The sequence below is a fragment of the Kryptolebias marmoratus genome, linkage group LG15, assembly GCF_001649575.2.
Source record: "Kryptolebias marmoratus isolate JLee-2015 linkage group LG15, ASM164957v2, whole genome shotgun sequence".
Lineage (NCBI taxonomy): Eukaryota > Metazoa > Chordata > Actinopteri > Cyprinodontiformes > Rivulidae > Kryptolebias > Kryptolebias marmoratus.
In genome coordinates this window covers 24,836,088-24,863,820 of record NC_051444.1, presented here as the reverse complement: position 1 = coordinate 24,863,820, position 27,733 = coordinate 24,836,088, and the positions used below count along the sequence as shown (strand labels likewise).

The 27,733-nt window shown below is 39.7% G+C and overlaps 1 protein-coding gene across 1 annotated transcript; it reads right to left on the bottom strand.

Annotated features, from left to right (window-relative positions):
* On the bottom strand, positions 1 to 27,733 carry cd151l (CD151 antigen, like). Its single transcript, XM_017414292.3, has 8 exons — positions 27,518 to 27,733; positions 23,693 to 23,777; positions 19,276 to 19,467; positions 9,455 to 9,529; positions 4,695 to 4,805; positions 2,531 to 2,689; positions 2,289 to 2,375; positions 1 to 2,197 (listed from the first exon to the last, which is right to left on the bottom strand). Exons 2-8 carry the CDS (start codon positions 23,774 to 23,776, stop codon positions 2,138 to 2,140), a joined length of 768 nt encoding a protein of 255 aa, XP_017269781.1. The 5' UTR covers position 23,777; positions 27,518 to 27,733; the 3' UTR covers positions 1 to 2,137.

Here is a 27,733-nt window from a genome sequence, read left to right as displayed (position 1 = left end):
CAGAGGTGGATCAGTGTTTATTCAAACTGAAATATTGCAAAAAACAAAAACAACACAGCCTTAATATTTCAGTGCTGTCCTTTAGGCAAATTAGAAAGAATCATTACTGACAGTGTGGGAATATAATTTCCAACTAGTCTTATATAACAGTGAGAAAACTATTAATTTAAGAAAAACATTGTAAAATGATCAGTACAGTAGCTATGTGACAGAGTACAGTAGATTTATTCTGACAAGTAGTAACTTTGGCATAAGTATATAAAAAGAGGCAGTAAAAAAATAAAAAAAACAGAAGGCAGTTTCTTGTGATGACGCTGTTTGCGTGTATCAGTAACACAGTTATAAGAATCTCTTAATTAAAAGCTGCTCTTACACATCAAAGCAGTATGAAGGTGATCAGATTTGGGTACAATTATAATTCAAGTTGTCAAACAAAAACAAGACACTTAAGGCAATAAAGACAAGAAATACAACCCCAGAAATGGACAGTCTGGTCATATTTGAAGTGATGTTCGGACCAAATAGTTATCAGTAGTTAGTACCTCATCAGGTGTGACATCAGTCACGGAGAACAAAGTATGAAGAAAGGCCCATACGTCATCATACAGGCTGGGCTAACGGCGAGCAAAACGAGGGCCTGTTTTTTTTTTGTTTTCTTCTTATTATTTGATTTTTAGTATTATAAAACAACTCTCACAGAAACAATATGCTACATCGGCTCATAATAAACCTCTACACTTTTGCATGACACTGTTCAGTTTAGGTTATTGTTTGGCTCTGAGAAGCCAAAGAGAGAGAATTCTGGTGGAACCCTACATGGACCTTAGAACCCTAAGTGCTTCAGCCCTCGTGTCCATCATCCAAGGGACACAAAGGCTTGAATAAAAGCTCAGTGTCTTCCGGATGAGAGCCGTAGGCCCACCTACGAGGCCGCCGCTCACATGGGTTCTTTACCCATCCCCTCTTACCAACACCAATATGATACTAAAACAAACCATAAAAACGAGCCCTCGTTTGGCTAGCCATTAGCCTAGCTTTTTAACACCGCTTCAAAAATGTTCAGACTATCCCTTTAAAAAAGGTACTCATTGCAAAGTCATGAGGACTGGACAAAAAAATAAAACTAATAAAAATATGTACACCATTTTACTTATCACAATGGTTAATGAGTACCTAAAATAAAAAAAAAAACTCAGACACGGATTTGTTTACCTACAAAGAGAGCCGAAGTGACTGAAAATGGGTCAAATGTTAAATATTACAAATCTACACTATCTGTTCACCAACACAGACTACACCCAGCCTAACGCAGGATAATCACGTGACTCAAGCTTACGCGTGGTTGGAGTGCTTTGTTTACACTGAGTGTGGACCCGCATTTCAGAATTGCATATTCAATATATCTGGGAAACTACTGGAGTAAACTCTTAAACTGCACCGATTGATACAGTTCGTGGTAACCTTTTTTTTTTAGGTCCGATTTCATACTTTGCAATGAGTAGCTTTAAAAAGAAAGCACCTGTGGTGTTACAGTAAATGGTCATTTACGAAACATAAAAAGTTAAAAAGGCCACTTTAACGAGCAGGCTTGAAATGCATAACTTTGTGGTTAGTGTGGGCATAAAAAGCTTGCTGGAACCGAGAAGTCGCTCCAAAGTTAGAACAGAAAAGCTAGTGTTAACAGGATGAACATTTTCTGCAGTGTGACACTTTAACTCGACTGATTTTTACTCATTTCTTTGGAGTACCAACTGGTTCATTCAGTGTGGGAGCCAGTGCAGAGCAAAAAACTACAATGCTTAGTCCCAAGGAGGCTATTCTACTCTAATTTAAACAGTCTGTGTTAAAATTCTCATCACTTTCCGGCTGAGGCCTTTTCTTGACGTGCCGTGATCTTGAAGATGTAGCTGAGATTGCAATCCAAGGGTCTAATTACTTTAAAAAAATCTTTGTAATGGTTTTTTTTCATCCTTTGTTTTCTAAAATGAGATCCTTAGATGTGCAATTTAATTCCTCGCCATTTTTTTTTCCTACCCCAGTGCCCAAAGCAAAGAAAGAACCTATGAGCCATTTGAGCATGAGCACGCCATGAAGAGGTTACCTCCTTCACCCACACGCTTTTCCTCCTCTGCGCCTTTTAGTACGGCTCTGCCTTTAGATTTCGATAAAGGCAGCATGTAAACACCATTCCAAAGATCTGGGGAGCGGACGGAGGGAAGCAAAACATAAGTTATTATGTTTATTTTAGAGGCTTTTTTTTGTTTTATGCCGAGGAGTTCTTCGCTCACCTGTACACAAGCAATCCCAATGCCCACGGCTCCAATAATCTTCAGATGGTCCAGGATGAATTTCTCCAGTTTAGTGATGCAGCCCCCCTAAATGAAAAAACAAACAGCGTCTTCATGTTTGCGTCTCTTGACGTCCCACTACAAACAAACGTTATTAATATACACTTCTGCAACCCTCGCACCACAAAACTCCACACTGAAATACTTGCCAAATGACAGAAACATGGACGTTGAGCACATACCTCCACCTTGTAGATGTTGGAGGGGTGGTCCCTTTTGCCGCAAAACTCCATTTTAGTCTTGCAGCAGCTGTCGGGCACGCTCCTGCCTTGCGAAGAGGCCGAGTGAATCCACACGCTCTCGCCCCAGTCGGATGAATTGTGGCTGCCGCAGCACTTAAACTGATGGACGTGTTAAAGAACAGCACATTTTACTTTTAAATGGAGGACCGCGATGGTACAACTTCACAATGAAGGATTAGGTGAATTAGTGGGACACTTGGAATAAATCAAATCAAGTGCAACTTGCACAAAGAATATTTAATGTTTTGAAGAAAACAGATGTTTTTGCCTTCTTATGCTCAAATAAGAGAACCATTACTACCCAAATATGAAAACTGACAGTAAGCGTATTCTTGGCAGAATACCTTTTTGTTTTGTTTTACTATCAGCTGCTCAACATTCACCCTCACAGACCCACCCCGATGGTTTATTCGTCAAGGCTGAGACTTTGATTTGCTCCTTTTTCTATGCCCAATCATTCTGAAGAGCATAAAATCCTTGACAGGTTTTGTTTCCTAATGCCTCAAACTGGTTTCAGTTACTTCTACCTGACAAAACCTGGGAATCTCATAAATTATAGACCACATTACAACCCTCCATTTCTTAGCAAAATCTTTGGGAAAAAAAATAGTCTCCTCCAGCTCTATCAAATATCCAACCCTGATATCTATGAATTTCTTTACTCTGGCAGATTCTAACGCCTGGAATACCACAAAGTGTAATTTTGATACTTTCGTTTTATCTGGATTAGCCACCGAGGTGTGTATTACATGGACAGAGCCAGGTTTGTCATTTTCCCCGTTCGGATCTTTCTTTGATTCATCTTAATGAACACAATGGGCACAGAATTAAAACCATAAGACCATTGGCACAAGACCTTTCGTAGTATCCCATCATACCTGACAGTGAGATGCTGTAAGCAGTGTGTGTGTCGGAGTGAAACCCCCGTAGATTGACATTCCAGTGGAGCATCATCCAGATGTCCAGTTACATTAGGAACAATGCTGCCCACACTGTGTCAATGCCTTTAACCTTTGACCTGTTTCCCAAGCTGTCTCTGAATGGTTGTTACAGAGTGCTGTGATCATGCACGGGTATGTGTGACATACACTAATACTGAAGTTTACAGTTAACATTTGAGCTGAAGAAACCTCTCATGAGAGGTGAAAAGTCTTCAGGAACCAGGAAAAAGAGGCCTGGCAGTCTGCTGACAAATTGCAGGGAAAAAAAGCAAGATTAAAAACCCTGTAGTGTGAATAAGTGCATCAGGTTAAAGGTAGAGTTGTGGTTTTGCCCAAATGCCAAACTCTCTAATTTGGTAGAATAATGCTTCAGGAAAATGCTGTCCAATCAATAAACCACTGTTTTGTTTTTCCTTCTTCAAACGGGTTCCAGAGCTAAACCTGAGCCAGAGCTCGCTCAGCACCGACTGTCTGTTTCCAGGACTGTAAGCTTCTACTCCAGCGCCAAAGAAAACGCTGCTAACTCTTTGCTGGGCCAGAGCAAAGAATCGTTTTTGTCAGGAGCTGGAGGCGGGCTCACAGAGACCACCAACCAGTCAAAATGTTGTGAGCGCCATGTTTAAAAATCTTAAGTTAGTTTCACTTTTACTCTTTTATCCACACGCTGGGATCCTGATGAAGCTGTGTGCGATTCCCATTCTCAGCAGCGTTTCTGATTGGGGATCAGAAACGCCAGTGGGCATAGGGCTCACAAGGAAAACAGGAGTTTATAAGACAGACAGGTGAGAGATTAAGACACCTGTTTGCAGGAAAAATGACCCAAACCCTGTGATTTGTAAAGATAAAGTGTCTCTCTTCTCTGTGATCCTCTGCAAAAACCCAGAATACAACACAAGGAGCATCAATCATTTACTGGAAGAGGTGTTTAATGTGACGTAACGATGCAACTCTCAGTTGGCCCTGGTCTAGCACTGGAACCTCTCGAGTGGAAAAACCTTATTTGTGACTCCTATTTAAAAGCCAACATTACGTTTGACATAACAAGAAGGTAAATTCCCAGATTTCCTGGTTAGCAGAGGATTATGAAACAGACAACCACAAGCAAAGTTCATGATGAAGACCAACTCTTACCCTGTAGAAATCCATTCATCTTTTCCACTTACCTCTTGCTGCAGCTTGTCTACAGCCTTGGTGATCTGCTCATTGTCTTTCTCTTCTGTTCCATACTTCTTCACCATGGTGTTCTTCAGATTCTGCTTCAGCTCCTCATTTAACTGTACACACACACACACACACACACACACACACACACACACACACATGTTCAATGTACAGCAGCAACTGACTACAATCCCGACAAAAATCTGAGGCAAGCACAGTGCAGCCCCTATGAGTGATGAATTAGTTTCAACTGTTGAGGTTTCTAAATATAGCACATTTATAACCCGGAGGATTAAAGCGTTTTCATGTCGATACATATCATGGATGGCAGTTCAAACGACACTGAAGACAGGGCAAAGGAGAAGAAACTCCATGTTTTTTCTCCTCCCCTTCTTGTCATTCTTTAAACCGGTGGCAGAAACCGCTCGCTGGAGGAGCAGGAGGTTCTGTGGGGCTAGTTTCTATGGCAACAAGCCAGCTGGGAAACCACTGTAAATCAAAGCATGAAGGAGATATCAAGGGAATGAAGGATGAAAAGAGCAATGGAAAACAGAGAAAGAGAGGTGAGGACAAAGAAAGGAGAGGAGGGGAAGATAAGGAGGGCGATGGGGGGTGGGAGGTGTTCGGTTTTCCATTTTACCTGTTGACAGTTTGGGAAATGCACTGAAGAAGAAACAGCCGCCGCGACTGTTGATGACATTATGCCACTGACTTTATCACAGTGTCTCTAAAAAACACACATCTGTGGCTTTAGTGACATTTAGAGGCTTATTTCTGCATATCTGAAGCTTGAAACATGTCTTTAAATTAAAAAAAAAAAACAGATCGTGGAACTGAAAGGTATTTAGGCGTGAATGCAGTTTAAGTTGAAATCCAAAACAAATACGGAAAACTAAGCAAAACCTTTAGCTTAAGAGGACCAAAAGCGGGCAAACGCTGCCAGTCAAACGCACTTTAAAAAACTGATTATCAGCAAATGTCAGCACCTCTATAGAAGCACAGGTTTTGTTAGTTTGCTGGTCTGAAGCATTCAGCAGTGTGCTAACACCTGAACTCATAATGTCAGGGGCTGACAGCTGGAGGTTCTCTTTGTGTTTACGTGTATTTTTATTTTATTTTTTTTCCTAATTGCTGGAAATGTGAGGAGACAAAGCAAGAGAGCGTGACTTCTCTGCAGCTTCTTGACACTGGTTTAGCTCATTTATTTTTAAGTTCTTGACAACGTAGTTAAAAAGTTAAAAAAAATAAACAAGAAAGGACTGCTAGGAAAAGAGCCTCTTCTCTCTAAAACACACACACACACACACAAGCTTTAGAATTGCATCTGATGAAATCACAAGACTCCTGGAAATGTCTCTTGGACATCAGTCACCCCCTCTGTCAAACACAGAGGTGGAAGGGTGATAATGGGGGCTTGTTTAGTAGCCAAAGAACTTGGGCACATTCATTTTTTTAAGCCAGTCATGACCTCCTGTAAATCAAAGTATTCCAAAAACAAAATTAGCACCATCTGTGAGACAGTTCAGACTTAGCTCAAACTGTGTCATGCCTGTGAATAATAATCCTAAAAACAACACAATCTTCTATAAAACATGAGTCAAGGTCTGATCACTAAATAAAAAAGAAGCTGTGAGAAAGTGCAGCTGTGCTGACATTTCTCCGAACGGGATGCAAAAAGGGCAGAAACACTGACATCTGCAGGTCTTTGTAGCAGCTCCTGTCTAAAAGCCGATGAAGGAGTTTTCACATTACATGGTAACGATGAATATTTCCCAGCTTGGGAGTGATATTAAAAATGTTTCTTTGTTTTTTTTCTGAACGCCTTTTGCAAACTAGCTCATTGTAATATTGTCTCTACTCCTCTTCACAGTAAACAATGCTGGATAAAAGTGTCTACTAAATCAGTTCAGCGTAACAAACAGGCATAAGCAAGAAAGTTGCATCTTTCTTCATGTTACTACAGTTTCATGAACACTGCAGTGACCCGTGCTGAGTAGAATCGTACTATACAGTAACACGTCATAAAAAATGCAACAAGTGTCAAAGACGAGCTGTAAGCACACAGGATGAGTTGTTCACATTCTGTCTTGGAAACTAAAAAGATAAAAATAGAGGCTTTATTACTCTCTAGAGAGGTGTGGTTAATAATCATGCGGAAAAAACAATTAAAAGGCAGAAGAGGAGTAATTTAGAAATTTCAGCAGCTCATGAAATTGTGAGCATTCTGAAGCGAGTAAAGAGAGCCTAAAAATGCAAGACAGAGTCACGGACCTCTGTGGCTGCTCATAAGTTGTGTATTATTAATGAATGAGGCAGTTCTACTGATAGCGGCACGCCTCGAGACTGAGAAATGTCCTGTTGCCGAGCTACAAGCCACCAGGCTTTACCGCTTACGAGAGACGCTGATGGAGAGACATGTCATGCCAACATTACATACAGAAAAAAAAAGGGTTCCCATTTGCTCCTGCTAACAGTGAAGTGAGGCTGTAATGTGTTGGGAAAGCCATCTGTTCGAGCTCGGGTCGGAAAAGAGCCTCATGAGAGAGCCCAAAGAATTCATACGTTTTGTAAAGCAAAGAAAGTACGAGTGTTGTTCAGTTCAAAAAATCACAACAAATGTTTCCAAACCACTCTGACAGAGCATTCAGCCTTGATGTGTGTGTGTGTGTGTGTGTGTGTGTGTGTGCGCACCACTAGAGGCATTTTTTCTTCCATTCCATTTGGACTAAATGGACCACGAGTAATATGTGCAGTCAGATATTTGTATTTTTAATCAGCCGTCTTGCGTTTCCTTCCAGCAATCTCGAGTTTTCATGCTGGTTTTGCTGTGCTTAGAATAATAGCACAGCACACGCCACGTGGGAACAGAAACAGTTGTCTGCGCTCTGTTACAAGGCTTCTGACGACGTGCTCGGATTAGGAGACGTGAAACACTTCCAGCATGGTTTATTGGTTGCGAAGCAGAGCAAAACACAGCTGCTACACGGTTTAAAATCAGGCTGTGATAACAGATCACAGCTAAAAGCAGATGTTTACATACGCTGTATAAAAATGCACACAGCCATTCTTTTTTGTCAGACATTAAACCAGTCTAAACCTTTCCTGTTTTAGGTCAGTCAGGATTCCAAAACATATTTCTATTTGTTAAATGCCCGCAGATTGAAAAACATCCTTTTTTAGTTTTTATTATATTCTTCAAGCACTAAGCACTTGGAACCACCTTGTTGCTGAAAAGTGCTATATAAATAAATTTGACTTGACTTGACTTCAAAGTCAGGTTTGCATCCATTTCCTTAGTATTTGGTAGATTTGCCTTAAAACTGTATGACTTTGATCAAATGTTTTGGGTTTCCTTCCACAAGCCTCTTAAAATAGATTGCTGGATTTTTGTCCCATTCCTCCTGACAGAACTGGTGGAACTGAGGCAGATCTTGCTCTCACGTCTTTTCAGTTCTGCCTACAAATTCTTTTGTGGGATTCAGATCATGGCTTTGTGATGTTCGCTCCAAAACATCAACTTTGTCGTCCTTAAGCCACTTTGTAACTAATCAGGCAGCTTGCTGAGGGTCAGTGTCCATTTGAAGACCCGAAGCTTTAACTGCCTGGCTGATGTCTTGAGATGTTGCTTCAGTATTTCCACATCATGTTCTTTCCTTATGATCTATTTAGTGAAGCACACCATTCCCTCCCACCAGAACATGATGCTGCCACCCCCGTGTTTCACAGTTGGGATGATGTCCTCAGGCTTGCATGCTTTTCCCTTTATCCTCCAAATGTAACAATGGTCTTTATGGTCGAACGGTTCAGATTTAGTTTCATCAAACCACAGGACATGTCTCCAGAAATTAGGGTCTTTGTCCCTGTGTTTATTAACAAACTGCAGGTTTTTTATGTTGTTTTCAGTGTAATGGCTTCTTCCTCTCTAAGTGTTCTTTCAGCTTATGTTGGAACAGGACTCCTTTCACTGAGGACAATGCAGTTCTTCTACCAGCTTCAGCATCTTAAGGTCTTTAGTTTTCAGCTTAATACACACATTTCACACTAAAACCCATTCATGTCAGGGAACACAGAACCTGTCCCCTTCCTGAGCGGTATCATGGCGGGACATTCCTGTGGTCTTTATATTTGTCTAGAATTGTTTGAACAGACGAACGAAGCACCACCAGGCATCTAGATAAACCAGAGTTGAGGAGGTCGACGATTCTCTTCCTGATATCTTGGATATCGTGCCTCTAATTAACTCAAGTGTTGTCAAATAACCAATCAAAAGCTTCTGAAACCATGACATCACCATCTGGGCTTTCACAAATAATTTAAAGACAATCTTAAGGTATGTAAAATCGTGATGATGAAGAAAGGGTAAAAACAAATCTTTCTCTCATTATTCAGGTATTTAACAAATAGAAATAATTTGGGGAATCCTGAATGACCCTAAAACAGGAAAGGTTTAGTCTCATTTAATGTCAGACATTGAAAAATAATGTTTTGTGGTTTTTTTATACAGTGGATGTAAACATCTGGTGCCAACTGTATATGGAGGTCTCACCTATGATTGTAAAGCAAATTTACTAACTTTTGTAATTAATTTAGGACTGTGCTACTTCAAAAATGATCATAACTCCTGTGTTTAAATTTAAATGTTCTTTTTTACCATCTGAAAACTAGAAATACACGTCAGCTTCTCCATTTCTGCACCTCTACAACTGAACATGTATATTTGACATTATGAGGGGTTCTTTATTTCATTATAAAAAGGGATTACCTGCTGATAGTAGATACAAGCCAGGACGCCAGCAAGGATCTCCAACAGGAAGATGCACAGAAGCAGGACAAAGTACTGAGGAGACAAAGAAAAAAATGTAGACGAAAATACAGTTAGGCCATAGTAATGTGATAAGGAGACAAGTCTGGTAAAAATCAGATGTGGCAGCTCCCTGCCTGTGTCTGACACTGTGGATCCCGCTTCCTCTTAATCCATTTTTAATATCTTTTTTTTTCCTTAGACAAAACCGTGTACTTTCCATACATAAACTGCTGCAAACGATCTTTCTGCTGGAAAAAAATACTCTAATTTTTTTTTTTTTTAAATACAGTGTTTATTAAATAAAAAAAACCCTAAAACCTCAGATATCCTGCAGGGCCTGTAAGGTGGTGTGGCGCGCATCACTGTGGCCTCACGCCAAGAAGAAACTGAGTTCAAATCTCTGCTTGTTCTCCGCGTGCACGAGTGGTTTCCTCTGAAACTCCCAAACACAGATGTTGAGTTAAATGGAGATTATACTTTGACCTTAAAGTGTGTGTGCGAGTTGGCCCTACGATGGGCTGGTGGCTTGTCTAGAAAGGTATACTAGCAATCAAGATTTCCAGCATACCCGTCTTTCTACGTCAAAGTGAAAGTCTGAGTTTTCTGTGTCACGAGCAGGGATCTCTTGAAGAAAGCATGGCTAGATCTCCATGGTAACACTTTTCGTTAACTCTCAATAAGAAGGCCATCTATTCAGTGATTTTATTGATATCTCAGAAAAATCAGACTAACATTTCTATCATCAGAGTTACACAAAATCTAAAATAAGCACTGGACTGTCAAATACCAAATACCATGAAATAAATTAATTGGTCATCTTAAGTCAGTCAGTGTGCTGCATTTAGGTGCTGATTAAATGGCTGCATTTTAAGTGTCAAATATAACCACAAACAATGTTTACTGCTGCCATTTAATCATCCAACCTAACAAACAAAAAAGCACAGCCATTCTTATCTTTAATAAAAATCTTCCTGTTTGGCCAGAACTTTGTTTTTTTAAATACCTCCCATGATTTTCAGCATATCAAAAATAGGTTTGGAAGAATGAATACACTTGAAAGCTATATTCCTTCTCGTCTGTCACTAAGAAGCTGCCGTTAGTCCTGTAAGCTTTAAAATATGGTGAATTGTGTAACACAATACATCAGAACCATACCAAGTTGATGATGTACAAGGACTTTTCATATTTTGTCTAAATTTATTGCGACATTCATCAAACAGTTAATAGATTTAAGTGTTAGGACCTCCGTACATCAGAGAATATGGTGCCTTGGTGGTCTCTCTCACTATTCTTCTTCTTCACAGTCACTCAGTTTGAGGGGAAAGCTTGCTCTTGGTAGATTTACACACGTCCCATAGTTCTTCCATATCTTGATGATGGATTTAAGAGAACTCCTGGGGATGTTTAGGACCCTGGTATCCTTCCACTGACTTGTACTTTTCAATATTCGTTTCTCTGAGTTGAATTATGACAGACACGTTAAAAGGGGTGCACATTGATGCAATCACTTCTTTTACATCTTTTTATTTTATTGGTATTACTCTGTAGAAATTTCATTTTACTTTGACATTGAAGAAGGGTTTTTAAATATTTCTTTGTCAAAAAGGCCAATTTATATTGACCATGATTGATTTATGGCAGCCATTAAAGCAGAAAACATCCAAGGAGGTGAACACTTTTTATAGGAACTGTATCTGCACAGAAACTAAAGCAGACAGTTTGAGTTAACAAAGTAACATCAAAACCACCATCATAGTACTTGTAATTTCATAGCAGTTTAAGGTTTTGTTAAACCCGGCTAAGGGAAGAAAGCCCTGCTTTGTAGCATAGCCCTCTGGTGCACCCCACCTCTCACCTGCTGATTGATGGCAATTTCAATTATATTACATTAAAAGTGTATAAATTAGGGCCCCAAAAAATACATCAAAGAGCCCTTAAAACTCAAAAGCAATGAAAAGATTCTAAATCTTAAGGTAATCTATGCCACCTCCAATTTATGCATTGTCTAAAAATGTTTTCCTACATTAAATAATGCTGTCAATTTATAATGTACAACAAACTGCAACCTGAAATGTCTAACAAAGGCTTTACGGCAGACCCGGTCTCGTAAATTAAAGGGCCGTGTCCTGAACAACCCTGTAATAATGGCGTATATTACATGTTTTATGTCGCAGTGTCACAGAAGAGGATAAATCCGAGGGAAAGCAAATTATAGTGACACTCCTCTGGTTTTACAAAGGTCCTTTGTTTGGAGTTTATACTGTGCGTGTGATTCATGAGCAAGCAAAAAGAGAAGTGAGTTGGAGGTCTGCTTTCAATGCCAGAGAAGGGGGGGGGGGAAGACCTTCCCTCTTCAGAATTGAAGACAGGAAAAGATGTTATCGGACTCAGACCTTGACCCAAGTTCCCTGTTGTCTGCAGCCATGGCAGAGGGAGAAATTCAGCCCAGCGAGGAGGACTTCTTCTTTGACTTTAATGGCTTGGGCTGATTAGATCTCTGAGCGGCTCTGAGGCTGAATGCTGAGCAGGGGGGAATGTTGATGTTGTGACTGAAGGGTCCAGGAGGAAATAAATGTTTAAATTTACTTATGTTTGCTGAAAAAAAAAAAAAAAACAAACACAACTGACTGGCATATGACTGAAGAGAGGGACAGTACTGCAGCCATTGTTATGTCGTGAGTTTTATACGTAAAGTCTTCACCCACCCATTAATTACCATATTTTCCGGACTACAGGGCGCACCTGAATATTAGTCGCACAAGCTAAAATTAGGGGAAAATCCTGTTTTGTTCATACATTAGCCGCACCGGACTAAAAGCCGCAGGTGTTTTAATGTTTAATTACCATATGTAAGAGAATATGCACAAGAAAGAGATGGCTGTTTGGGAACATCCCTTTTATTAACATTTTGAAAAACAAGTTACTGGTACATATTTGCACAACTTTGTACATATATGTACGAGTACCGGTAATTAAAAGTACAAAACATGTACTGTGCTGAATAAACGAGTATCAAATGTACTGTATAACAATGACCTACAGCACACCAGAAAAATATAACCGGCCTACCTTTTGGGCTAAGGTGCAGTAACGCGGCTTTAACGAGAAGAAAAGTCGGTCATTTGTCGCCATCTTTGTCTTCTTCCTGCGCACTAATCACATGCCGTACAACAGCGGAACAAACCAAAACAAATCCTCTTACGATATCACAAAAATCCATAGAAAAGCTGCACCGGACTATAAGCCGCAGGGTTCAAAGCTTGTGCAAAAAGTAGCGGCTTATAGTCCGGAAATTATGGTAGTTTAATAAAAATTATTCTAAGTGTTTGAGAACATTCTGAAACCATGAAAAAAAAACAGACAATAATTTATTTTTATTTTATGAACAAATCTTTGGACCTTTTCCATTGAAAACAATCACTTTTCAGGACTCTGGCCATTTCGTCCCCTTCGCCCCCCCTCCCCCCTCGTTTGTGAGCTGATTTTACATCAGGAGTGATGTACAGGCTGTGACAGAGAACTTGTTGTTGCTTGTTCAGACAGAAGCTGCTGAATGACGGACTGCAGCGACTCAAGAGAGCCTCTCATGATGTCAGGCCCATTTACTCTCACAGACTCTCACTTTTCATCTGAGCTGCCATTCTTTCCCCGAGATGGATTCTGGCACAGTGTGACTCCTGACAAAATTACTGTTAAAAGCTTCACGGAAAGGAACCCTTTCCCGAGGCCCCGCATTGATATCCGACTCCACCGTCTGGCCGAACAAGCCATTGTGTTTGCAGCGAGCTAATATCTCGTGGTTACATTAGACTCATCTAGCTGAGATGAGGAGGGAATATTAGTTTATTTGTCCTTTTTTTTTCCTTCTTTTGGGTCATTTTGTCACAGCATCTGTTTTTTGATTCCGCCTTTCTTTTTGTGTACATCCACCGACATGAGATGTACAAAAAAAAAAAAAAAAACAATATAGGAGAAATCATGGGTACTTTGCTTTTCCATTTCAGTTAAATACAAATTTGCTGCCGCCTTTACATTTAGTGAGCACGAAGACATGAAGTCATGCTCAATAGAAAAGAAACTATCTTTCCTAGTTCCAAGGAACTAAAATGGCAAACTTTTGGATCTGCAGAAAGTTTGCCTCGCTGTGAGTCAGTTTAAATAAAAAAATAATAGTTGAAATAGCTACTACAGCAGACCCCCGTGAAGTTCTGGTTCAGGGTTCACGGCCTCGGTCGTTCACAGTTTGAGGAAACTGCAAATATCCCCGCAACTCTTTATAGCTTTCCTTCATGGCAATATAGAATTTTTTCATCTGCTAAATTATTAAGAACAATATCATTGCAAATATATAACATGAATATTAATGTAAATTCAACCGTTTCCATATAAAATGCAACATGTGACGCACGTGCAGGCCAGCCCTGAAGCGGCGCCACCAGAGGAGCTGTAAGTCCTCTGATTTGCTGTGCAGTCATCATCTTCTTTACACCTTCATCTTACTGCAAGGCTAACTCATCGTCATCATCGCTTTCAATCAATATTCATTATTGGTGAGTACATGTACATTTTACTGTATTTGTATTCAATTAAATAAAAATAAATTCTGATATTTACCATACTTACACCAACACAATATTATCCCTTTAGGGATAATATTTAAATGGTGAAGATAAGCCTATATCCAATGTTAGAAAGTGGCTGGGACAAGGGTTCTGAGATTATTTGTCACGGAAAAATACGGTTTTCCTGAGATCTTAAGAGATATTCTCTTTCCTTAAATGTATGGGTTTTCATGTTTTTAATGAATTGCAAATTTGCACATTAGTTAGAATAATAAATTTGTCTCAGGGCCGCAGCAATTATTCAGTCTATTCAATGACATTGATTATAATAATTAGTCAAGAACAATATTTTTCATGGGCACATACATTTTTACGAATTTCTCTTATTTTCTTAGTAGTTTCAGTAACAAGTAACAACAGCTCTCCACGCTGGTAGTCAATGCTGCGTACGTAAGTCGAGTTCCTGCTGGCTCCATGGGACAGTTTCATGTTCAAACCATTGTCTGCGGCTGCAGCAGTGTCGATACGGTTATAGACGTTTTCAAAGACCAAAGGAGTCTGAAGTATGGGAGTCCTTCAATAACCGGGTGGCAAGGCTTTTTTTTGGGCTTAGGAGCAGCAGCTGAACATTGATGCCCTGAGGACGTATGAGACACACGTGGAAAATCAAAACAAGATGGTTTTTTGGTTTTTTTTTTTAAAAGCAGCTAAATGCACTCTGAAGTTAGACAGGTTGTCTGTCTGCGATATTTTCACTGAATGAATGAGGGGAAACCCTTCAGCCCAGAATTTAGGCTCACATTTTATGTATTAATGCTGTTTCTAACGGTGTTGTGTTCCCTCTTCATGACCCGATCCCTCTGCCGCTTTGTTCCGTTTTCCCCTTAACTTCTGTTGTTGTAAACAATAATTTAAATACAAAATGCTTAAAGAAAAAGGTCTGGATCACATCTGAACATCCTGATGGCTGGGGAACCATCTCTACAGGAGAGAACACACTTCAGCACACCTGTGTGTAGATACCAGCCAAATCAATCATTTATAATACATACTACTACTAATTCAAACAAAAGAAGGGTTTTGCTGCAGTTCTTACCAATAGTTGCCTTACAACATGCTAAATATTTGGCTGTTTTAGATTGAAATACATACAATACATTCTGTCATGCTGGAGTTATCCTTTTAAACCCTACATTTTGTACTTTACTTTGATTTTTTTTTTTTAATTTGGTGGTATACAGTAAATGCCAAATTTGAAAGTTAAAAAATAAAACAAAACTATAATTGATTATTTTGATTTTTGGAGGAAAATTAGTCCCTAGTTTAATCCAAATAAAACTGGTCGTTAGTGGCAGCCCTCGTTCAGCTAACATGGTTAGAATAACAACATTTAAAGCACATCAAACCTTAAATCCTCACATACAGACAGCAAGCAACGTTTGTCATTTTGTTCCTGCTTCTCCAACTGCCTGTTTAACCCACTTATAGATCAGTTAATATTTTAAAATCTAGTTAAAACCCTCGTAACAGGTGTGAGGGACATTTATTTAGTCTGAATGGTTGCAAACACTGTGGGCGTTTGCATTTTTCATGTGCCTTTTAAAAACGGCAAATATGTCAAGAGGAGTGGGAAGCAGCAGAAGTTCTGCATCAACGCCACCGTGATGATCACTCAGACTCACCCCGGAATACAAATGAGAGACGACAGTCGCGGGCTTTCTGAAATCTGACATGCGACAAACAATCCAACGATTTTTGGCTGAAAACAGCCTAATGACTTCAAAATGCTAATGCTTTCAAGAGCCAGAGACGAGATGTCGTTTCACAAATTAGCCTCCTTTTGATGTGCTGCGCAAAGTCGGTGTTGCTCACGCGGCAGACACAAAACACCAGAATGCACTCCGTCTTTAGCCATCCCCAGCATCGTCCCCCCCCCACACACACACACCCACCCACCCCTCACTCTCTCCTCTGACAAGTTCATTCCATCTCCGTGATTCATGGCTTTAATCTCCACTCTTCGCTATGCATCAAAAAGCAGACACACAAACAGAGCGCGGTCGCAGATTTCAAATCATGCATGAAGAGCACGCTGTAAGCCTTAACACCTCATACCGTCTGGCTCACATCTGGGCTTCGGCTGCATACAGGAGCGTATTTAAACGCGTACGTTTTAATAGTCCAGGCCACGCTTAACTCTGTACCGACGACTTTTCATCTCACTCTTACTGAAAAGGCTAAAAAGACTGTCCTGACCGCCTGCGTGACTCAGTGAATGCTTGGAGTTCATGAGCGGTGATCATAGCTGCAGCCATTTAAAGCCTCATCGGGTTTCCGAACAGGTGGGCCTCTGGCTGAGCGGCTCCGACCGAAATGAACTACAAAGCAGCGATCTCTTTAACCTTTGCTTGCTGCTCCGCTAGTTTGCTATTCGAGATTTAAAAAATCAATAAAAAGGAAAGAAAAGCGACAAAAATGTTAAGATAAGAAGAAAAAAGGGGATAAAACGGTTGGGAAACGCAAACAAACAGGTGAGGAAACAATCAGAGAATGCCAAAATTATGAATAGTTTCATCCTTAAAAATGTGTCAAACAATAGTGAATCTTAACACACTTTCTTATACATATATCCTACACGTAAGACCTGCACAGCAGCTCTCCTTATGACAGAAAACATTCAAGGTTACAGCCCTAAATGTCCAGGCCTGACCACATCAATGATATATAATAATAATTATTTAAAACTGGTCCAAATCTGCCTATTTCTAAAGTGTACTCCAGTGGATTAAATCATAAATGTGGGTGAAGCGTGTGCAAAACAAAATAATGTGCACGGCCAAGAATACAGTTTTGCAAGCTGTGCACATAAAAAAAGGTTGTGATTTTCACAGAAATGACCACGCAAACTGTGGCTGCAAGGCTTGCTGGTCACTGGTCCAAACCAAAATGAAACCCTCGGGTTTTTTCTTACAATTTTGAGGCTCAACTAGTTTCCAACAGCCGTGAATCAATGAACCGACAGAAAGAGAGCTAAAGAAATACAGAGAAGACAAGCTGATAAACTAAAAACAAACAGGATGAATGTACGGAGAGGCAGTGTAAAGAAAAAGCAAGAGACTGGAACTTCCTCTACGTTCAGTCCGACTGTGTGAAGTCAGTTTCTTCACAGGTGGAGCCGACTTCTGAAATGATTGCTTTCCAATTCGGTTCGTCCTCTGAAAGGAAAAAAAAAAAAGGTTTCTCCCTCCTCTCCCTGAGTTATTACTCAGTTCTGTTGTTTTTCTCCAGCAAAACAATGAAGGTGTCCATTTCCAGACAGACACCCTCCCCTCTGCCTACCAGCCTTTTTTGCTCTTTATATCTTCTGACCTTCTTTTTTCTTTGTGCAAACATGTCCAATATCCTTCATAAAAGTCCTTTCCTTGAATCAAAAGGGGACTGCTGCCGACCTATTTAGGCCTTACAGCAGCAAAACACAACAAAGATGTTGCATAAGGATCAGGTTTTTAGCTGTCAGGACTTGCAACCCTGTAGGTTACCGAACAGTGATGTCACTCAGTCTTTTCAGCAGAAACCAGAAGCACTTCTTACAAAAAAAGGAAAAAAAAACAAAACAATTATCCTGCACCTCTCCCGCCTCTGTTTCGCCCTTAAGTTCACCCTCTATTAACAAACCCGATAGCATCTCTCCTTGACGACAAGTGCATTCTTTCACTGTGATTCATTGCTCTTATCTCAACTCTTCGGGACGCATCCAGCATTCGAAAAAGGAACAATGCAAAGGGAAAGGGGCGCACTGCGCGCAAGTGTGGCGCTCCAAAATCGAATCATACCGACTTGGTGGAGATTTATTTATTGCACAAACATATTCCACGGGAAGAAAACTCAATTGCTCAAAAAAAATTTAAATTTGGTACCATAAACGCACGGCATTTATTATAAAAAGAAATATAAGAACAGCCACAGTTGAAGCCAGAAGTTTACATACACTATATAAAAAGACATGCATTTTTTTCACACAGTCTGATGTGAAATCAGAATAAACTTTTCCCATTTTAGGTCAATTAGGATTTTCTCAATTATTTCTATTTGCTAAATGCTAGAATAATGAGAGAGAATGAAGAAAGTAATAAAAGTTGCCTTGAAAACAAAGTCAAAAGTTTAAATACACTGAGGTTACTAGGCCTTTAAACTATTTGGGACATTTGATGTCATGTCTCTGGAAGCTTCTGATAGGTTTACAGATAACATCTGAGTTAATTAGAGACACACCTGTGGATGTGATTTAAGGCACACCTGAAACACACCGCTTCCTTGTGTAACATCATGTGAAACTTGAAAGAAATGTTTTAGTACGACTTTGGTAAACTACAGAGTCGCACCACTCGCAGCATTAATGCTCAGTTATAATCGCGCAGGGCTCCGTGCACGGACCTGAGCGAGTGGTGTAGGCGTTTATACTTGACTTCTTCCGTGAGTTTTGAACCGCTTGATTACCTTTGTGATCTCTCATAGAGGGATCATATAAATGCTGATACAGGTGAACCAGCTCCGCTAGAGCAGCGGAATCGTCCATTTTGAATGGAGCGCCACACGCGGCCCACGCAAAGTTACAAAAATTGAGAGGTGTACGACGATGCGCCTTATATATGACAAAAGTTTGAAAATGGACCATTCACTGACAGTGCGTCTTATAATCCAGTGTGCCCTATAGTGCGGAAAGCACGATACACGACCTGCTACTTCCAGCCTCCCTACCATGTAAGGGTGGTTTGTTTTTCCATTTTTATTTCTGGAAGAATTTATTGCTCATTTTAAAATAAAAACTTCAATAAATCAAAACTAGCATTTGGAATTTGTTTATTTTGCTTGTTCTGCTAAACCGTGACCCTCATGCTGAGGTATGTACCGAGCTGAGATTTAGCCACATTACTACACCCTTAATATTTAGGTTTTCTGCTTCTTAAGATAAAAGTCGTGAGACATTTTTTAATATTGTCACTAAATACTTTTGTACTGTTCAACAAGTCAGTAATATCTGCTCTCCTCTTTGTTTTTTAGTTCTCAGGAGCCATTGTTTAAACTGCACCTTGTGACCAAAGTTGCTGATAGTAGCAGGAGGAGATGTTTTTATTCACTTAGTTTAGGTTTAACAGAACAGGTTGTGATATTTCATAATGTGTGAAGTTATCTTTCCACCCTAACGTGAACTCTTACCACTTGCAGTAGCTTTTTCTGCTCCTTGAAAGTGGCGCAGCATCCCAGCACGCCAGTTACCATGACGATGACTCCTGCCAGGACCAGTATGTAGGCAGAGGCAGCGTAGGTCTTGGAGGAGAGAAGGCTGATGTAGTCGCTCTTCTCCACTAAGGTCCAAACACCCACCCCTATCACAACTCCTCCTGCCAACTGAGAGAGAAGCACATGATGAGATTCTGGTTCGCGCCAGAGGGCCGGACTGCAACACATAATCCACGCTCGGCAACAGGAAAACATCCCAAAAGCACAACAACCGAAAGGAAATCTGAACGTGACAAAGAAAGTTTCAATTATTGTTGTACAGGTCGACTCAAAATTTACAAAGATATGGCTCAACGGTAAAGTAGAACTCAAACAAAATCGATTTCTGCAGCAAAACATCCTTCAGATCCGTCTGTGACACTGCAGGCCTGATTTGTTGGTCCAAGTAAGTTGCTCCGTGACATGCAGAGGAAAAACAACAACTAATCAGTGAGTGTGGGAATTGTTGTGCGTCTCTGTGATGGAGCCAATGATTCCGGGAGAAAAGCACCAGAAAAGAAAAAGCTGGTAAAGAAAATGGATGGATGGACACCTGCATCCATTTAGTTACCTCTCTCAGTAATACACACACACACACACACACACACACACACACACACACACACATATATATATATGCCTGGTTTTCCCTTGTTCAGTGCCAGATCTTTAAATGTATTGTTCTGTACGTCTTCTTGTGTTTAGGGATCGTTAAACAATGTTCTAATCCTCCTGCATATTGTGTCCTGCGTTAAGGCCCTTTAAACTACTCATTGGTTTGCAAACGTCACCTCATACTTTAAATATGAGACCCTTGTAAGGCGTAATAAACATTACGGCACCAACCATCCAAACGCAGGCTCCCTGAACTGTAGCACACCATTATTTGAAATTAAGGTCTCTATGATCATATATTACTGATAATGATGTGATAATAAATAACTTAGATTAACATCCAGTTGACAAGAAAGGTCTTCTTTTTTCCTTTCCACCCGGTGCTCTAAGAAGCTTCATTTGAAAGCCCCAGTGCTACTAACAACAGTCTAGAGCTTTTTTCATTATTTTTGTAGCAATTGTTCCCATCAAAATACAGATGTTAGTACTTAGAAAAAAAAAGTTTATCTTAGGTTTTGGATTAGCGTTTTTTTTTTTTTAATTCACTAACCCTCATGAGTGCACTGTTAATAAAAAAAACAGAAAAATTATAGGATAGAAGTGTCGTGACAAACAAAAATGACATGTTTATTGAGAAAATAAGGGTTAGCTGTAATGTTCAGAAGGTTTATATGTTTTAAAAGGAAATAAAATTGGTAGTTTAATCCAGCTGCTGTGGTTAAAGAGGGTATTGTTACAGACAATAGTTGTTCAACTCTGAGTCAGACGGCACCACACCTAGAGACACCGTGACAATAAAACACAGAAACTGCAGTGGGCGCGATTCAATATGCAGCCAGATAAAGACTAATCTGCTTTCAAAATTAAACTCAAACCTTTCCTCTTTAAGCTTTCCTGTAGTTTTCAGACGTTGTTGTTGTGAACATCCAGCAGCCTGAGCCTGCTTTATCCTTTAAAGCGCTGTAACTTAAATGAAAAGTGCTATGCAAATAATTTTATATACATTCGCTCAAGTCCAAAAACACATTCAGCAGCGATCTAATAAACTTCATTCAGGAAAAATATTCAGTGATTGTTTCACTAAAGTTGAACACCTACACATCTGACAATAAGGTATGTAAGTGTTCTTAATCTGTAGTTTAGAGAGAGATTTAATATTAATTCATCATATTACGTGCCAGATAAAAAAAGATCCTCTGAGAAACTGGTTAAAACAGCCGTCTCTGCAGCACGAGGTCGCCTGTCTGTGTCGTTTCATCTCAATAAACCACAGTGTTTTGTGAATTATGCCCAAAATTATTTGAAGCCTCGCACAGAAAATTCAAACTTTGGCGACACCTAGTGGGAGCAAGTGGAACATCTGAATTGGCTCCTTGTAGGGTGACACAATTTAACCATTCGTCACCAAATCTATGCCCCCCTGTGTCTTCCTGCTCAGCTGGAAGCAAACAGCAAGGGTCATCATTTTTTTAAATTCTATTTTAATGACACCGGTTTCTTGTGGTTTGTAAGCTTCCTGGAAAAAAAAGGTAAATCTGTGACTCAAAAGGTACTGGGTGCTATTGCACAAAACCAAACAAAGTGAATAAATAGTGTTGTCTTTCTGAGTGTGAAAGGTGAACAGTGACAACGAGGTAGGAGAACTGAGAGGGTTCACACTGATATTACTCTGGCTTTAATTTATGGGATCGTGAGTTACTTGAGTCATGTCAGAAAATTCAAATGATTTTCTGTTAAAAAAATAAAATAAAGAAAATAAAATAAAGAGAGAGCTGTGCCCACTTTTGCAGCCCTGAGCAAAGCATCCCTTTGGGAGATTAGTGTGTGCATCTTCGGCTTCATGGTCATAGGAAACGAGCTGTAAAAGAAGGATAAAGTAACGTACTTTGGAGTCTTTTTTTCCCCCCTATGGGATAAAAACAAGGTCAGAAACCTCACCGTCATTTTTGATTGTGATCTCAGTTTTAACCACCACATCAATGATGTATGGCGAGGCGGCCTACAATCAAATCGACTTCGCAATAACACCGAAGCTCGAAACATGCTCGGTAAAACTCAACAGCAAAAAAGACAGTACACGCTTTTGTTTCCTCTGCATTCGATTTATGCAGTTCCCTACTCACTGGCCTACCAAGAAAAAAAAAAAATCTATTGCTAATCTGAAACACGTTCAGAAGACTGTTGTAACACACACAGGAATTTGAACACACACACAGGAAGGAGAGGGCACATTACTCCAACACTCAAACTGGCTTCCTGTAACTTTTCAAACTGATTTGAGGATCTTTTTAGTAGTTTTTACCTTCATGGCCTTGCCTCCACGTATATCTTAGTGACATACTTACCAGGTATTCTCTAACTGGATCATTAAGATCATCTAATGATAATCTACTGCTGATATCTAAGACTCGGATGAGGAGGGAGGAGACTGATTTTACTTACTATGGCTCTAAAACTGACTTTTTTACTGTTGCTTTTAGTCAGATTGCATTTAAGTGTCGTTTAATTCTGTTTAGTCTTTTGTCTGTTTTTATCATTTTCTTTGTCTCAATAAATCACTTTGAAAAGTGCAACAGAAAGATGTATTATTTTTATTATTACCACCCTTGCATTATGATTTTCCACACCATAGTACTCAGTGCTAGTGTGGCTACACAACTGCAAAAATGTAAAGAAAAATAATACATAATACATTCACCATGACCTTTACGAGTACAGAGACGAAAGTGATGCCGTTTGCCAGTTTTACAAAGATCTGATTCTTTGGCAGGCAGATTTTTTTCCACATATGGGCAGCGCCGTTAGTGAGAGTTCACGCTGGGGCTGAGCGAGAGTTACACACACACACACACACACGTCTTTCCTTTGCAGATGTCCACACTTACGGCTATAAATTAGTTTAACACACGCAGAAATTCTGACACAAACTAGGACATTTACGACGCTGAAATTTAGGACGAAATTAGGATTTTAATTTGGAGAACAGAAGTGCTGTCGTAAGGTGCTTGTGTTTGTGTGTGTGTGTGCATCTAATGTGTTTTAATTAGTGTGCAGCTAACCGAGCTGTGATTAGTGGACCAAAGCCAAAGAGCTGGAATCTTAGTGGATAAATAAAAATATGTTAACATGTTCAGAAAGCTTCATTACAAGATTCTCCCTATTTATGCCATGAAAAAATGCATTTTTCTTTTCAAAGGGAGGACTTATTGCACTCATGTGATACCCTCCTCTTGTTGTGGGTTTGGTTTGTTAAAAAAACAAACAAATCCAAACCTGGATCTAGTTTGTTAAAACTTGGCATGGCTTCTTTTACTTCATAATCACCAATTAACTGGATTCAACCTCTGCATCCTCCCTGCATCTGTTCTGACAGCAAATATGGCAAGGTTTGCGATCAAATGCCAAGCTGATTGCAATTTAAGATGCACGTTTTTACATTAGGTGCCCAATGGCAGCAGTCAATCTGAGCTGTTCTACTGTGATGTAGATATTTTAAAAAGAGATCGTTTTATCATCTCCTTTCATTTTTCTTCGCAAAGACAATAACCTACTGTCAGGGTCACTTTGCATTTGTGTCTTTCAACTACAATTAAGAATAAAAATGGTGTTTCCCCCCCCTTTTTTTTCTCTTTAACAAACTGTCCAAATGCTGAAGAGCTCTGAAATCCTTTGGTTTCAAATCGACAAATATTGAAAAGTTCAACAGGTGCGAGCTCAATGCGCTCAAATGGAAACTTACCCAAAAGAGGAAGTTGAACGTAAACAGGAGGTACTTCAGGCAGATGGTTCCACAGGTTTCCTTTTTCTCCTCGTAAGCCCCCATGCTGACAGAAGGAGCAGACAACAAGAACGTTAATCTAGGAGGTTCCTAATACAGAAATTTAGAGAGAAAACAAATCAATGTGCAAATTCCATCCCTTTAGGTAACGTGTGCAGCAAGGGTGGGTGGGGACCTTCTAGTGCATTTTACCTGGATTGTAATTTGTCTGATATGACACCTGTGTTCAACCACAGGAATTTTAGGATTAAGGTTTTTACGACTTTCCACATCAGAACAAAAGACTAAAAAAAATTTAAAATAGGTTCACGACAATCCATTTAAAGGCTACATTTTCTTTGTCCACGAAGCCCTAAAAGCAAAAATATCTTTGATGTATAGTACAGTATATTGGCATATTAGAAAAGTAGCAAAATCCCTTCAATCTGATGAGTTAAAACCAGAGGATAATTGACTTTTCATTTCTAAAGATAACTGGAAAAAAAAAAAGCAATTGTTAACATATTTGCAGGTTAATGTTGTATCTAAATCAATCAATCAACTAGTCATCGCGGCTTCACAGAACCAACTTCTTTGTGCAAATAACTCAATGAAACTTTTTTCAAGGAGCTTTCAACAAACGAGTCGTTAGTGTCGACATGTATTATAACTGGAGACAGGACCGGAAGCCGTAAGTTGAAGCCAGAAAGGATGAGCGTTGTCCCCTAGTGGCTGGATACCGTGCAATTTCTATGTCCTGCCAGTCCTTGTAAATAAATGGGACATTTTCCTAACTACAAAAACAAAAATACACTTAAGATAATTTTTTTTTACAGGTATTAATTTTGGTTGATTTGTGTATGTTTATATAAGTGTATCCCTCCTCCAAAAAAAAAAAAAGGTTTAGGTTTAACTAGTTATTTGAGGTTTAAAAACCAAGCTACATGTCAGACTGTGATTAACACTATGAGGTAGTGAGGGTGTGTAGGCAGGTAAAGCCTCACATCCCTTCACTCTGGCTCCAAAAATACAACATGGCAGCTCCTAAAAAACAAAGAAAACAGACGTTTTGGCTTCAGTTTTGGACAATGGAAGCTACTGGAGTCGCTTCATCCGTCTTTATTTGTGTGGATGGTTACAGAGCAGAGAGTGTTAGATCAGCGGCGTGGGCACGGTCGGCGAGCCGGGTTAATTACATTTGTACACAGAGATCCCATGACTAACAACTGAGTAAGAGCGCAGAGTCAGCCAAAGACTGGAATTTATCACCCCTTTCTCAGATATCCCAAAACCTCACATTTACCCTGAATAAAGAGATGGCAGTTTCAGATTTGAGTAGTTTAGACTTGTTCTTATCTTTCTTAGACAGAAATGATGCGACCATTTTAAACACAATAAATGCACTAACATTTAACAGCAGTATCACCACAATCGTACCACTGTAGTTTTATTGTCTGTGAGTGATTTATAGATCAACATAGAGCAGCACACAGTCTTTATCTTAACTCTGTTCAACACATCCTTTTTGGTTTTGGTAATTTTTTTAAACCCCACAATTTTCTTGGGTAACGAAGCCGTCAAGCCCAGGCTTGCGCCGCCTTATTCATTCTCTCCTCCCGACTCTCCTTTCTCCCTCCCCACCCCCACGTTCACTCCTGTCAGTGTGTGCACGTCTGGCCTCTGTCTGCCGGCCATCTGTTAGAAACGGGCCCCGCTTATTGCGCTCCTGCTAATTAAATTCAAACTTAACGCAGTCGCCAACTCCATCGCTTGCTTTCGGGGACGCGGCAAGACTCTGCGGAGTCGAGAAATCAAGTTATTCGTTCGTTGGAAGGCTGGCGAGCTTTTCTTTTAAAATGAAAACTTATCGGTATGCTTCTGCATACGGAGGGCTTCCCTTTGCAGAACAATTGATTTCTGCTGTCTTCTTGTGTTAAAGTTTATTTTAAAAAAGGCGCATTAAAAAGACGTTTACCTTTTTAAATCAAGTCAATATGTACTGTCTGTCTGGCACACTGGCATAAATTACATTTAGTCTGATAATAGGAGTGTTGTCTGTCTTGCCAGATTACACTAAAATACTTTAAACACTTGCAACGAGCTCGGAGAAGCTTTTACAGTTTACACAAAATACTGCAAAGCTTTTGTGCTCTTGCACGAGACCAGCTAAGCCCAAATGATTCAACTCTGGCTTTCCAAATACCAACATCTGTCAGGGTTTCTTCTCCTCCCTCAATGGCAATATGACTTATCAGTCTCAAAGTCTAAATAAGTTCCTTTCACTAAACTGAGAGTCACATCTTCCGCAATATTAAGAAGGGAGAAACAGCAATAATCCACGATGAAGCACTAAAAAAAAACAACACACCATACTTCGAATGCCCAATCATCAGACAATATTTAAAATTTTTCTTCAAGTTCAACTTTGGCTGTCCAAAGAGGGTCGCTAATACGAGAAGCCGCACAAGACACAAGTATTATTTATCATTTAAACGTTATAGGAGACCAGCAAACGTATTATCTAAACAAATGGTCTTCCCAAAACATGACGCATGCATTTTTATGTCTGTGAAAAGAATGTACCAAGTCCCAGAAGGACCGGGCTGCTGGGAACCCAGATCCAAGATGGTGATCATTTACAGCAGCGGACATTGTCACTATAGGCTTCTTTAGGGCTTACACACAAACAAATAAACATGACATTTTAGAGTTAAATGCCAAAAAACTGAGATAGACACCAGGTCCAGACGACGTAGAAAGGGGAGGGAGGGATGGATGTTTAACCACTCTTAAGCAGTCAAAGACTAAAATAAAATAAAATTCAAGTTAACTACCGGTACATAATAAATAATAAATCCCAGATTGATACAGATCTTCTGCCATTTCTTTCTTAATGAGGTTTTATTCCAGGAAATTACAAGTAACTAATTTTATACATTGCACGATTATCCAGTGACAATAAAGGCATCTAAAAAGGTGTTCATTTGAACTCCTGACTCCTGTTATTAATCACAATGTTTTGATGCATGACAGATAAAACCTGCTGATTAAAGCTGTCATATCGTGGAAAATCTACAGCAATAATCGAGAACATATTATTACTGACAATTATATTCAAATCAGAGCAATCAGAAGGTACATTTCTTACAGTACTGATCCGAGAATCATAGAAACAAAATCAATAAGTAAATTTAAAAAATAATAATGAATTCAACATCCTAAACACTTGAACACTTGTTAGTGTTGCAGTACTAGAATTTACAGGTAAACAATCAGTATGTATTAATAATATGGAAACTTTACAAATGATCATTTTAACATATAAAGCTAAGAAAGGTACAGCCACATCCTAAATGATGAAAGTTGCTCTGTTTGTCACGTTTTTTTTTATCTTTATAAACCTGTCCAACCAAAAGCTAAATCTGGACAGTCACTTTCACGCCCTTTAATAGTATTTGTAATTGCCTAAGTCATAAATAAACACTTAAAATACGGTTTTTTGATACTTTTCTGCCCAAGCTCAGGTGAAAAGCTGATATTTGCGGTGGTACAGGCGGAGGAAGCTAGCGCTAAACACGAGACTGAGCTGCTCGGCTAAAAGGCCCTTTTAATGAACACAAGCTACTTTTTTTCTTCTGTATGCAAATTCGTATGAACATTTGGTGTTAAGCTGTCGAGTCTTTAGCTGTAAAATGTTTTCTCGGTGTGTGTGTGTGTGTGTGTGTGTGTGTGTGTGTGTGTGTGTGTGTGCGGTGACCCGCGGTGCGAGCTAACACTGAACACGGAGCACTTCCTGTTTTCACCTACCTTTCCCCCCTTTTTTCTTTCCTTCTTCCTCTGGCTTCTGTCGACTCAGGAGGGATGAAATGTCGGAGAAGTGTTCTCAAACGTCGCCTCTTCTCATTCCACTTCCTGCTGGAGGAAAAAAAGCTGAGGAGCGAGTGAAGCCACAGACAGACAGAGAGAGACAGAGAGATGAGGAGGAGAGGGGGGGACAAAAACAGAGACAGGACCTGCCGTGGA